At 45.2% G+C, this 14,357-nt stretch overlaps 1 protein-coding gene across 2 annotated transcripts in view; it reads right to left on the bottom strand.

Moving 5' to 3' along the window:
- ATP8B1 (ATPase phospholipid transporting 8B1) overlaps nt 1-14,357 on the bottom strand; it is a 71,204-nt gene that overhangs the window by 21,171 nt on the left and 35,676 nt on the right. For both annotated transcript variants that reach the window (XM_077346880.1, XM_077346879.1), the window contains exons 3-9: nt 10,055-10,152; nt 9,095-9,208; nt 7,056-7,154; nt 5,389-5,450; nt 2,554-2,626; nt 2,384-2,454; nt 1,129-1,211 (exon numbers count right to left, since the gene is read on the bottom strand). In XM_077346880.1, coding sequence (XP_077202995.1) covers nt 1,129-1,211; nt 2,384-2,454; nt 2,554-2,626; nt 5,389-5,450; nt 7,056-7,154; nt 9,095-9,208; nt 10,055-10,152 — 600 coding nt within the window. The remainder of the gene's footprint in view (nt 1-1,128; nt 1,212-2,383; nt 2,455-2,553; nt 2,627-5,388; nt 5,451-7,055; nt 7,155-9,094; nt 9,209-10,054; nt 10,153-14,357) is intronic.

Raw genomic sequence — 14,357 nt, forward strand, 5'->3', positions numbered from 1 at the left:
CATCCTGATAGGCTCACTGGGAGACTTCCTGCTCCTTTGAGCGTACTTCCTCCCTGCTTGCCCCCACAATAGACTGAATGACTGCCGACAACAGGTATAACGTGAGTAGGGTCTCTCTCTCTCTCTCCCTCTCTCTCCCTTTCTATATAAAGTACTTTCTCTTCACAATAAAACCATATTGTTCTTTTAAGCAACTTGGTGCTCGGCTCTCTTCATGTATTTAAAATCTGCCAGCACATTTCCATTTCCTTGCAACCATAATTGGAGGAGAAGCACCCTTTATCGTTCTAACTATAGCTTGAAGGGATCCCTTATGAAGGAGCATTTTCTGATGTACTGCAGAGTAAAAACAAATACAGTTCTGGCTGCTTTGGAAGGTGGACTCTCTGGCAGTGAACCCCACTGAGGTCCCTGTCCATCCCCCCCCCCCCAAAAAAAAAAACTTCACCCTCATATTTCCAGGAGTTTCCTGACCTGGCTCTAATACCCTCCCCAGGGGTCATGGTAGACCGGGCAACCTGCAAGCTGCGTCCCAGCAGAGGTACAGCACTCGGTCTTCTCAGGGAGGGAAGGCCCTGATCTCTCCCTCCCCATGGAAACATCTCCCCGTGTCCCTCCTGGGACACAGCAAAAATCTTGGGTGGGACATCAAAGCATTGGGTTCAACACCCCAGGAGGGTTGCCAGCTCTGGGTTGGGAGGTCCCTGAAGACTTTGGGGGTGGAGTCAGGAGAAAGCAGGATTTGGGGTGTGATGGGACCTCAGTGGACTACAGTGCTATGGAGTCCACCCTCCCAAGCAGCCATTTTCTCCAGGGGAGTTGATCTGTTTAGTCTGAAGAGGAGCTATAATTCCAGGGGAATCCCAGGGCCCACCGGGGGACTGGCATCCCTATACCCCATCCACTTTCTCTGTGGCATCCCAAGGGCCTGAATTTCTTTTCATATCTTAAATCAGTGGTAGTCAACCTGTGGTCCTCCAGATGTCCATGGACTACAATTCCCATGAGCCCCTGCCAGCCTTTGTAGTCCATGGACATCTGGAGGACCACAGGTTGACTACCCCTGTCTTAAATCACACAAGACATTTGGGAAGAAATTAAAAACCCCAAAAGCATATCTGCACAAACCATCAAAGGCAGCCAAAGCCCTTTCTTCTTGAAGATACCGGTCTGTTACCTCCAGCGACATTTTGAACTTTAAGTTGGTTTCACTAAAGGAGAAAAAAAAAATAGATGAGGTTGACAGTTCATTTGCAACGAGGGAAATTTTTGGCCCTTCCTGCCGACAAGGGGACCAAGCAATAGGGATATACAATTATTTCCTCTGGGGCACCATGTGATATTCCAGACAATAGTTTAAAAATTGATAACGCCAACTGATAAAACAATAGTGTGTAAAAACCTATGCCAAATGTATTTGGGGTTCTATCTTGGGGAAATCAAATGTGGGCCCCTGAGTTTGTACAAATGTAAGGGGCTACCACACAAAATAATCGGTTGGGGAGACAATGACCCACTTCAGACACAATATTTATAATTTATGGCAGTCTTTGTCAACCTTTTGACGATGAAGGAAGACCTCAAATATTCTTCAGGCTTCCAGGAACCCCAGAAGTGGTGATGTGCCCCCTCAGAGAAGTGGGCACAGAAGGAAGATACGGAATCAGCCAATCAACTGATCATTTACTGTTTCCATTTTGGAGAAAGAGACAGGCCTGCAGAGCAACAGGAGAAGTGGGCTCCAGTGACATCTAGTGATGTCAGCAGCCATCTGAACTTCTGGGAGAGGCCGTGTAACCCCTGGGGATCTCTCGTGTAACCCCAAAGTTTCCCAGAACCCTGGTTGGGAATCCCTGGTTTATGGCCTGGTTGACCGGAAATTTAAAAACTTATTGTAATGAAGTTGCTATGTTGTAATGAAGAGAGCCAGATTAGTGTAGTGGTTAGGAGTGTGGACGTCTAATCTGGCAAACTGGGTTTCATTCCCTGCTCTTCCCCTACATGAAACCAGCTGGGTGACCTTGGGCTCACCACAGCACTGATAAAGCTGTTCTGACCGAGCAGTGATATCAGGGCTCTCTCAGCCTCACCTTGTGGGGAAAGGAAAGGCGATTGTAAACTGCTTTGAGCCTCCTTCGGGGAGAGAAAAGTGGCTTATAAGAACCAACTCTTCTTCATGCTAAGTCTGTTATATCCTCAGACCATTGTGACCATGAGAAGTAGCAGCTTGCTTCTTTTCCTTTCTTTTCCTTTCTTCTTTTATTGTCTTTTGCGTGTCTCTTTTTTCTCTGCATCCAAATCTTTAATACTTGTTTTTTAAGGACTGCTTCCTTCCTTAAGCAGCGACACGCTGGCTTCCTGCCTGCCGGGGCTTTGGACTTACCCATCAAGTTCAGCTGTCTCTACGTAACAAAGGCTGTTGGGTTCTGAACTGGACAACAGTAGGATATCTGCCTGATTAAGAGATGAACAAAGGGAGTTAGAATGCAGGCAGAAATTAGTCTGGAGCCACTGCAAAATCAGAGACACCCAAACAGCAAACGTTTCACTTACAGGAACAAAGGCGTTCTTCGCCAGTCGGATGACGTCGCCAACTTTAATGTCTTTCCATTTTGCGCTTTTGAACCTGCAGCGGCAAGATTGCTTACATCATAAAAAGAGCAGGAAACTGAATTGAGCAGAAAAATAGCTGAATGTTCTCTACGCACACAATGCCACTGGGAATCGGCGTTTGGCATCCATAAAGTTATCTTTTGCTATAATACACGTATTTTTCCATGCCTTTCCTCTCATTCCCATCTCATCCTTCCTCCAAGGAGTTGCTGGATAGCTTACATGGCTGCCACCCACCTTACCTTCACAACAACCCTGTGAGGTAGATTAGGCTAGGTTGATAAGCAGTTTCTATTCTTCTAAGGTCACATTCCCCCTTCCCTTCAATAATGGGGTCACTGAAATTTATACCCACATGACAGTGGCAATGTTGTGAGGTTCCCTGCCCCTCCAGAAGTTTGTCTACCCAACCCCGCCCTGCAAAGGCATCACATTTCCTCCCCCATCATAAGGAATTCTTAGTCCTAGGAGACTAAAAGCACTATTTTTTAAAATGTGATGACTGAAATTCCATAGAATTGTATCGTACATAAAATGATCTCCATATTACACTTGCTCAGTCTTTCTGTTTCCAGAGTCATGCAGTTTTGTTTAAAATAAATACCCCTTTTTACTCAGAGCATAACCGGTTTGCATCAGCAGTGATTTTAACAGATTTCTATGAACACAGAGGAAAACTAGAGCAGCTCCTAAGATCTGGCTGTGTAAACCCCATAAGCAAATGAAAATGATTCATAGAATCATAGAGTGGGAAGGGGCCAGACAGGCCATCTAGTCCCACCCCCTGCTCAATGCAGGATTAGCCTAAAGCATCCAGGATAGGTATCTGTCCAACTGCTGCTTGAAGACTGCCAGTGAGGGGGAGCTCACCACCTCCTTAGGCAGCCAGTTCCACTCCTGAATTGACTGTGAAAAAATTGTCTCAGATATCTAGCAGATATCGTTCTACGTAGTTTAAACCCATTACTGCAGGTCCTACCCTCTGCTGCCAACAGGAACTTTTCCCTGCCCTCCTCTAATTTCAACTGCTTGCTGTGAATAAACTGGGAACGTTATGAACGTATGCCTTTTTACGATGAAAATGGTAGGAGTTTATCTTGATTGTACAATGTGGTGCATCTCAGAATTGTGTTTTTGTTTTACAGTGACGTGTTTGTGAGAAATAATTCTGAGTCACAGTCCATTTAACAGACATGCTTTCCAAGTGGACCATTGTGACCATGAGAACTAGCAGCTTGCTTATTATATTATTATTATAAAAAGGAAAGAGTCTTGAAAGCCCAGATCCTCTGCTGTTTTATCAAATCTACGTCATGGTCTGATCCACGCAGAAACAAAAAGTCCAGCACAAAAAGGGCTGCACATTCTACCCTTCCCGCGGCCAAAGTGGTGACTTGGATCCATCTCTTCTCGAATTTTCACGCTCTGAAAGCACAGGCTTGCCCCCGTTCTGAGCATTTGGGATGAAACCGTGCTTAAATTGGAAGCAATATTTTCATGTGAACGTCTCTCACTCTGGTGTTGTTATGCAACGTGAATGCAAACCGTATTCAACGACAGGCCTGTACCTGTTTTCCGTATGATGGAATTTAACTGCATGTGAATGGCAGAAGGGACAACTTGTCTAGGGAAGTGCATTTCCTTCCACTGTATGGAGAACTGACAAAGGCCCAAGGATACAGACAATTGGTGCTTTCACACACTGAATAATGTCCTTTCACTGTGGGAAATGGAAAAGCCCAATTGCAAACAGTGCAATAGGATTGAATTGAAAAAACTCAGCATGTGTGAAAGCATCTAGGGTCTATAACGGAAAACTCCTAGGGTTGTTGGACAGCTGGCAGGTGTGTGTGTGGGGGAAACGTATCAGAAGCAGGGCGGGTAGAAGTCTGGGGGGGGGGGGATCAACATTTCTATGCCTTCCAGAACTGACATATGGACATTGGTGACAATGCTTCATTTTTTGGGCAAAACTCTATGGCAGAATTAGCTTCTCACCATAGAGTTTTGCCCAAAAACCAGCATCCCCCCCCCAATGCAACTGATGTCTCTATGTCACTTCCAGGTGATGTAGAAATGTAGCTTTTTTAGGGCTTCTTGCCTGTTTTGGGAGGGAAATTACCCCAGTTCTTTAAACCCCCAAAGCAGGGGAAACTAGGGAATCCCCCAGCCCCAAGAAAAGAAACACACAGTGTATAAAACAAAACGAAACAAAATACTGTGCAGCGATTAATGCAAGTAACAATAAACATCAAATGATTGATAAACTTGTCTTGGATTCTTCACTGAAAGGGTTTAATTGATTGCAGACTTTGCTTGAAGAAAAGCATGAATGTTTCAATTTATACCTTCATCAGTTCAGTGTTTACATTCACCGAGAGAGCACACAGATGTAGCAGTGGAAAAACTCACTGTAGGTTCTTTGTAAACCACCATTTTTATGTTTGACTGTGACACACAACTGTGCTTGGAACAATATAGCAGATGTTTTCATTTTCATAACTGATTGTACTTTCTTAAACTGAATGATTTACATTGACACTGAACTGATGAAGACATAAACTGAAACATTCAATTCTTTGCTTCAAGCAAACGCTGCAATCAACTGAAGAATTTAAGTGAAGAAACTGAGACAAGTCTGTCCATCATTCGATGCTTATTGCTGCTTGCACTAATTGCCACCTGGGACTTTTTTGTTGTTTTACCCACTTGGGACCTCTATTACACAGACAAACTGAACATATATACAGACCCGACAAAGTCACAACACAATACCTGCCATCCTTGATCACATCACACGTGCGGTTGTTAATTTCATTGTCCATCCGATGTCGAGCCTGAGTTGGGAAGATGAAGAGAGACCTTATATCAACCTGCTTCAGTTCTGTCCTGACTCTACTTCTACCCTGATCTGGTGTACCCTGTCCACTGAGGGCCCTGACCTTGGCTAGCCAGGTCTCTTCAAATCTCAGAAGGTAAGTAGAGTCAGCCCTGGCTAACCTTGGATGGTAGATGATCACAGGAAGTCCAGGGTTCCAACACAGAGGCAGGCAATGGCAAACCACCTCTGAATTTCTCTTGCCTTCCAAACCCCAAGGGATTGTCATAAGATAAAAAGGTAAAGGTATCCCCTGTGCAAGCACCGAGTCATGTCTGACCTTTGGGGTGACGCCCTCTAGTGTTTTCATGGCAGACTCAATACAGGGTGGTTTGCCATTCCCTTCCCCAGTCATTACCGTTTACCCCCAGCAAGCTGGGTACTCATTTTACCGACCTCGGAAGGATGGAAGGCTGAGTCAACCTTGAGCCGGCCGCTGGGATCGAACTCCCAGCCTCATGGGCAGAGCTTCCAGACTGCATGTCTGCTGCCTTATCACACTGCGCCACAAGAGTCATAAGACAGCTGTGACTTAATGGCACTTTCCACCATCCAACGAGACTCTGATGGCCCAGAGCAAGGAAGGGTGACAATTTTTATGGGTTCTGGGTCCTCCACTGCTTCTCCTTCCCAGCCCTCTAATGAAGTTTCACCAGACAGAGCAGAGCATGGATCCCTCATGCTCCTTTTAGCTCCCCTGCCAAAAAGGAGTAAAGCAGGATTTTACCCCTCGAGTGCTCTTCCTTCCACCAGGAGATGGAAGATCTTCCTAGAAGCTGGCTGAGGCATTGTTGGAATTTGTAAGAACTGCAGTGTGCATAACTGAGTAGAATATAAAGGGTGTCCTGCAGGGGGCATCGGAGGAGATGTATATTTTGCATAGGGTAGGAATTTCCAGGTGGTTTTCAAATTATCTCTTGACTGGCTCAACAGGGGGCATCCTGCTTGTTTGAGAATGCTACCTCCCTGCTTGCCTCCAGAACAGTTGATGAACAGAACAATGACTGCCGACAATACCTAACTAGATGATTAGGTCTCTGCCTGGCACTACCTGGTGACTATCAAAGACATCTGGGGCATCAGAAGGAGGAAACTGGGGGGGGGGTGACCGTTTCCATACTGGGAACTTTGCTGCCCTGGCTCCCATGCGGAAGCACAAATCCGGGCCAGACGAGGTGCACCAAGCCAAATGCTCCCCTATACAGGAGCGGGAAGAAGCAGGGTAACCTGCCCTGGTTCAAACTCTAGCTTGTAGTCTAACTCAAAGCCTCCAGTGCCAAAACAGTCTGTGTGAGACATGCGCCTGCCTTGTCCTGGCACCCTCATTCCATTTCTGGAGAAAACACAGCAAGCGTTCTTAACATTTCGCAAAATCTCTTTGGTGTTGCCATAAAGTTTCTGCAAAACGCTAGAGCACCCAGCATGTTACTGCTGTTTTCCCTTGGGAGTGATGTTAGCATGTTGGTGTGCTGCTAGCGAGCCAGGTCATGTCCCCACTCCCTCCCCGGTATTGCTGGCTGCAACTTGGCCACCCTGAAAGAACAACGATAAAACTGATTCTTACAATATCATCCACTAGATCTTTAATGGCGGTGATGCCCAGCACCAGGAGCAGAGGGATCAGGGTCGTATACCAAGAGAGGGTCGTGATCTGAGGGATTGCCTGGAAAGGAAAAACATCCCTTGGTTAGGCAGAGTTTTTCCAAAGCGAAACAACATACAAAAATTACATGGAACAAAGCTAACATCTGAAGAGACCCTAATTCGTTTTCACGCTTTTATTTCGGTCCCTTTTTAAGGAGCCATCCTCCCAGTTATTATTATTATTATTAGATTTATTTCCCACCACTCCCTTGCGGCTCGTGGCGGGTAACAGCATCCCAAAATCCCCATTAAAACCCCATTAAAACAATAATAACGTTACCAATATTACCGGTATGGCAAGAACGGCAGCTCAACTCCCCCCCTCCCTCCCTCCCACTACTAGCGGGTGGAGAGGAGGTCCTGATGAAGTTTTGCTTCGGGTCCGAATTCCGAGTCCCTGGGGGGGGGGGCATAGATCTATATTATCAGTTAGGGATTCAAAGCAGGAAAACCAGCTCCTTAACACTAGAGCCCCCCTTGTCAGGTGTGATATTAGTTGGGGGGGAATGAAATATTTCGTTTTTAATCTAATTATTGTTTTTACAATGTTGTTTACCCACCCTGAGCAGTGTTGGAAGGGCAGGCTAGAAAATTTTTAATCGTTTGTTTGTTTATAAAGATGTCCGCTTGGCCTCAACCAGGGCCGGGGCTTTCTCGGTCCTGGCCTCAACCTGCTGGAATGAGCTCCCGGAAGAGCTGTGGGACTTACAGGAACCACCTCAGTTCCAAAGGGCCTGCAAAACAGAGCTTTTCTGCCAGGTGTTTGGTAGAAGCCAATATGTTAAAGGAACACCACACAGGAGCCGTCCTTCAGCATTTTCTCCCATCCTGGACCAGAAGGGAGCAGTTCAGCTGACACCGGGCAGCTACAGTCGCTTGATGTATTTTAATGTTTTTAATGTTATATGGTTTTATTATGCTTGCGCATCATTTCTGGAAGGCGGTCATGGAAATCCAATAAATAAATAAATACATATAATATGTTGGCCACAGAAGGCACACCTACAATTTAGATGTCACAGCTGAACCTCTAAGAAAATATGAGAATTACGGTTATATCTAGGATGTCTAGACTTAGGGTTGAGGCCAGGAAGGTAACATCCATGACATCCAGTTGGCTGGCCTCCTTAGAAGAACCCTGAAGAATCCAAAATCCATCACAACATCATGGGCTGACGCATCTTGCCAAACAAGGATACCCTCAGAATTATAATAGTAATTGTTGTTGTTAGGTGGGAAGTCGTGTCCGACCCATCGCGACCCCATGGACAATGATCCTCCAGGCCTTCCTGTCCTCTACCATTCCCCGGAGTCCATTTAAGTTCACACAGACTGCTTCAGTGACTCCATCCAGCCACCTCATTCTCTGTCGTCCCCTTCTTCTTTTGCCCTCGATCGCTCCCAGCATTAGGCTCTTCTCCAGGGAGTTCTTCCTTCTCACGAGGTGAAGTATTTGAGTTTCATCTTCAGGATCTGGCCTTCTAAGGAGCAGGCAGGGCTGATCTCCTCTAGGACTGACCGGTTTGTTCGCCTTGCAGTCCAAGGGACTCGCAAGATAATAGTAATATTGAATGTTTAATATTCAGTTTTAAATATTGAATATTAACTAGTGGCAGATGGGTTAGTTGGAATGTTAGTGATGATTTTAAATTTTAATGTATTTATGACTTGATGTTACCTGCTCTGAGCCTGGTGGGAAAGGGGGGGGATAGAAAAATAGATTATTATTATTATTATCCTACTTTATAAAGGACCCAGCTACAAAGCATGCATACCAAAGTCAGGGGCTCACAATCCAGTTGAAACCACAAGATGGCATTTTAGAAAGGAACAGCAGCCTGCCGTGAATGCTACTGTATTCAGGGGTCTAATTCTTACAGATGCTTTTACAAGCTTAACTCTGGATACAAAAGAAAGAGAATCTCTACTTTATACAAAAAACCCTTACATGTGTCTTACCTGCAAAATAAGCAGAACCAGGAAATAGAAGTTGGCAGCTCTTTTAAACTGTTCAAGTAAATTCAATGGCAAGAAAGTGATTGGGTTATACTTGTAGGTTTTAATTGCATTTCCCTGTTGGACAAAAAGGAGAAAGGGGGGGGGGTCAACCCTGATAGAACATTAAATATACGATATTCAATTTGCATGCCATGTAAAACATTTATTTTATTTAAATCCTCCCCCCAAGCAGTCTCGGTTAGACCAGTGCATTATGCAAACTCCTTTGCCACGGGTCACTGCCTTGGCCAATCATCTGAAACAGACTCTGAAGGTTTAATATTTTGCAGGAAGTCTGAACCAGCTTCTGGTTTTCAAAGATCGTATCATCATTAATCCATTAAATAAAAAGACGCAACACTGAGAATGGAAAGAAAACAAACAAAACTTTCATCTCCAGGTGAAGGTTGATCATCCCCCCCCCCCCCCAAAAAAAAAGGACTGGGTTTTCTCTTACTGGCTTTAGCATGTTTTTAGTGCATTCACAAATGCACTGTACGTATTATCTAGCCGTAATCTTTACAGTGAGCTTGAAAGGCAGGCTGGTTCCCAATGGGAGTGGAAAAATACTTGAATTGCCCCTTTGGAGAGCCAGTTTGGTGTAGTGGTTAGGAGTACGGACTTCTAATCTGGCATGCCAGGTTCGAGTCTGCATTCCCCGCATGCAGCCAGCTGGGTGACCTTGGGCTCGCCACGGCACTGATAAAACTGTTCTGACCGAGCAGTGATATCAGGACTCTCTCAGCCTCACCCACCCCACAGGGTGTCTGTTGTGGGGAGAGGAATGGGAAGGCGACTGTAAGCCGCTTTGAGCCTCCTTCGGGTAGGGAAAAGCGGCATATAAGAACCAACTCTTCTTCTTCTTCTTCTTCTTTTCATAGTTTGCATGTGGCACTGTTCTCTGTTAAGAAATCTACTTACTGAATATTTACTTTTCGTAAGGCACAGAAACCATGATTTCTTAAATTGTGGCTGTTCGTAGAAGGCACGGTCGTTCGCTTTAACTTGCCAGCTGCAGTCTAGAAAACACAAAACACGTCACTTGGCCACATGGAGGGGAACAAGGCAATTCAGTGCATTTTAAATTTGATTCCAGGCAACTACTCTAGCAAAATTACAGTTAAAAAATGTAAAAGGGACCCAATGGAAATCCTAGTGTTGCCAGTTTCCATTAGCTTTTGGGGCGTTCCAGTCAGGATCCACCCACACGGTTTATATTAGATTTATTTGACATGGTTATAGAACACAATTACCTTCGTTTTCAATACTGGTAATTTATTTGCAGATCAAAAGCATTGCGACGGGCAGCTCTGTGGCCCCCGCGGCTGAAAAGTTCATGGCAGATTTCGGAAAAAAAACTATTCTTAATAAGTGCTTCAACCCCTTTTTTGATCCGATAGTGTTTAGCACTGATAACCTGTTCTTTATATTTTTGGAGGGGGGACCAGCAGATGTTGTTGGGTCGGACGGACTCAAGCAAATGCCTGGTTTGGTTTTGAAGAAAGTGAAGTTATAGATCATAAATATAACAAGACCAAATTGCCTTGGTTTTTACTCCAACAAGAGGCTTTTTACATATTTACAGATATCAGGAAAAAAATTTTCACAGTCAGAGTAGTTCAGCAGTGGAATAGGCTGCCTAAGGAGGTGGTGAGCTCCCCCTCACTGGCAGTCTTCAAGTAAAGGTTGGATACACACTTTTCTTGGATGCTTTAGGATGCTTTGGGCTGATCCTGCATTGAGCAGGGGATTGGACTAGATGGCCTGTGTGGCCCCTTCCAACTCTATGATTCTGTGGTTCTATATTTAAATTATAATCTCCATCACCCAGAGGTCTAAACCGGGGGTAGTCAAACTGCGGCCCTTCAGATGTCCATGGACTACAATTCCCATGAGCCCCTGCCAGCGAATGCTGGCAGGGGCTCATGGGAATTGTAGTCCATGGACATCTGGAGGGCCGCAGTTTGACTACCCCTGGTCTAAACTCAAGTTTTGACTAACGTCCTTTCATATTTGATTTGATGCTTGTCCTCCCTGTTTACCTCCTATTTCAACTTGCTACAATTGGACATGTTTGCATAAGTCTTATATCATGTTATGATAATGTCAGTATGTTATAACTGTAGGAAGATATCTCCCCCCCCCCACCCCACCCCCACACACACCCATTGTTGGGATCATAGCTTCACCTTTATTTGTAATCTGAAAGACTGTTTCCTTAAAACAGCACTATACCTCTAACTACTGTGAGTCAGCATTTTACAACTTTGTACAAACTGCATATCGTTAAGGGCATATCCACCCCAGACTGCTTTCAATGTCCTTTTTGGGGGTAGTCAACCTGTGGTCCTCCAGATGTCCAGCAAATGCTGGCAGGGGCTCATGGGAATTGTAGTCCATGAACATCTGGAGGACCACAGGTTGACTACCCCTGCTTTACATGTTTCAGGAAATATTACTCTGTAATAAGTATTGGTTCTTATTGAAATGATATCAGGAACAGCATTATATTTTGTTTTATCATATTGTACATTTCAAACAGTTTGTGCGGCAAGCATAATTCCTTGTATCTTTGTAGAACCATGACGATTACAACTGGGACGTGAATGTTTTCTAGAGGCCTCTCTAGGCAAACGGGCAGTAAAAAGTTATTGGCTGGGTAAGCTTCAGTTTAACTTTCAAATGCTTCTTATTAACGTTTGCTACCTGTGTAATCATGGCTGATGTTATTCGGTACTTATTGTATCTTTACATTAATGTTACAACTGTCCACTGAAGAAGCAGTTGCAAGAGAAATACCGGCTTCACCGCTTCTTCCTTTTTATTCCTACACTTATACAACACTTTTGTAGAATTGTAATGCTATGTCTGTGCTTTGAAAACATTAGATCAACTTTTTCAATATATGGTAAATTCCTATTAAGTTGTGTTGTCATTACCCAGTGGTTTTTCTTCTTTTGTAAACCTCCAGGTGGGGACCTGGGGATCCCCTGGAATTACAGTTCATCTCAAAACAACAGAGATCAGATCTTCTGGAGAAAATGGAGAGTAGACTTTACCAGAGGGTGAACTCTACAGCATTGTACCCCACAGAGGTCCCAATCCTCCCTAGCCTCCATCTCCAAATCCCCAGGAGTTCCCAACTTGAATTTGGCTACTCTACCTCCCCATCCTCCACTGGTTCCAGGGCCACTTGGCCACCCTAGTCTGCAGATGAGAAAAAAGGGATCCCAGAATTACACCTGGACTCCAGGTTACAGAGATCAGTTCCCTTGCAGAAAATGGGTGCATCGGAAGTGGCATACCCCAAAAGTTATATACTGTTTTTAACTATGAAATTGTATCATTTGTATATTTTCTTTTGTTGTAATCTGCCCTGAGCCAACTGGGAAAAGCGAGCTATAAAAATTATTGTTTTTATCATGCAATTTTTGACTTGTTCTGACTCAGTTTCATATTTCAGAAGTAATTTGTAGATCTGGCTTTGCAGGTGCGGTTTGTTAAGCAATAAAATATTCTCGAAGTCGCTTAAAGGTGCGTTCATGTCCACTTCTTCGTCAAAGTCTGTTTTTAATCTGGATACCAGTTGATTATATTCCATCCATTGTAGCTCATGTCCCTCTTTATTTAGTACTTGTTGTTGTTCCCTACTGGGGGCCTTCCCCCTCCCCAGACACCAACCCTGTCAGGGTCCGCAGGGTCTTTGCCACGCTTCAGGTCCGCCACGTTGTTCGGTAAGGGAGCCCCGGGACTAGAAGGCTTTATCTGTAGGAAACAGCGTCTCAGAACGGAGTCGGTACTCTCTCTCCCGCTCCTGGGTTCAGGGTAGTTCCTTCACTACACCTCCAACCCCGTCTCCTCATTGACGCTTCCTTAAGTAGCCTCTCTAGCCCCTGTCTCCACCCTCCGGGCTTCTCAGGAGGACCTCGCCCTTCCGGGACTCCGCGTCTCTCCGACACCGCCCCGCCCTGGGTTTCTCCCTTGCTCTCCCCGCTGGTACTGACTGCCCCCGTGCTACCGTTTCCCCCACCCCTGGCGAACTGATGCCCCACATCACTTTATGTAAGTTTCGTATCCAAAGAGGGTCTGTCGGGATCTCTTCCTCTGTATCTTCCTTTCTTAGATTTCCGCTCCTGTCCTCACGCTCCTTCTCCAGACTCCCCGCGCTGCCCAAACTAGTCGTTCTCGACAAACCCCAAAATCTTTAGGAATTTCCCCATCTAGAACTGGCAACCTTTCGACACTTGGATGTTAAATACCTCCTTTTTTCCTTATCAGAATCACTGGGCAACAGTATGAGTGATGAGGCGAACTATGCTTAAAATTACCCACACAAGTTGAGAAAAAAGTTGCCAAAGCTAAGGAACTCGCATTTCATGCAACGTCACCAAAATGGCAGAGCTGCTTCTGACCGTAGTGCCTGCGTCACTTTTGTTTCAATTCATGCAATCTAGAAATTCTAGCAAACCAGCAAAACAACCTGGGGCAGAAAAAATATCGAAAAAACTGGGAGAACAAGTTTTTTTAGGACACATAAAACAAAGTTTAAACACAGCCGAGGGGAGACGATACCCCAGGCAAATAACATGCCGTCTGCCGTGATCACAACATTTCACCTCTTAGAAAATTAGGACACATGTGATGAGAGGCTTTCAATACATCAATCAACCACAGAATTATAGAGCTGAAAGGGGCTATCTAGATCATCTAGTCCAACCCCCTGCTCAACGCCAAAAGCATCCTAAAGCATCCAAGAAAAGTGTGTATCCAGCCTTTGCTTGAAGACTGCCAGTGAGGGGGAGCTCACCACCTCCTTAGGCAGCCTATTCCACTGCTGAACTACTCTGACTGTGAAACATTTCCCCCCTAATATCTAGCCTATATCGTTGTAGTTGTAGTTTAAACCCATTACTGCGTGTCCTTTCCTCTGCAGCCAATGGGAACAGCATCCTGCCCTCCATGGACGACAATTCCCATGAGCCCCTGTCTGCATGCCACAATTCCCTTGCGCTCCTGCCACAGTCTGGCCTGGCCTAAAGTATTCATGCCAAGTATCTGGCCTAAAGCATCCCAGAAAAGTGTGTATCCAGCCTTTGCTTGAAGACTGCCAGTGAGGGGGAGCTCACCACCTCCTTAGGCAGCCCATTCCACTGCTGAACTACTCTGACTGTGAAATTCCCCCCCCCCCGATATCTAGCCGATACCATTTGACATGTAGTTTAAA

Source organism: Paroedura picta, chromosome 7 (assembly GCF_049243985.1).
Source record: "Paroedura picta isolate Pp20150507F chromosome 7, Ppicta_v3.0, whole genome shotgun sequence".
Lineage (NCBI taxonomy): Eukaryota > Metazoa > Chordata > Lepidosauria > Squamata > Gekkonidae > Paroedura > Paroedura picta.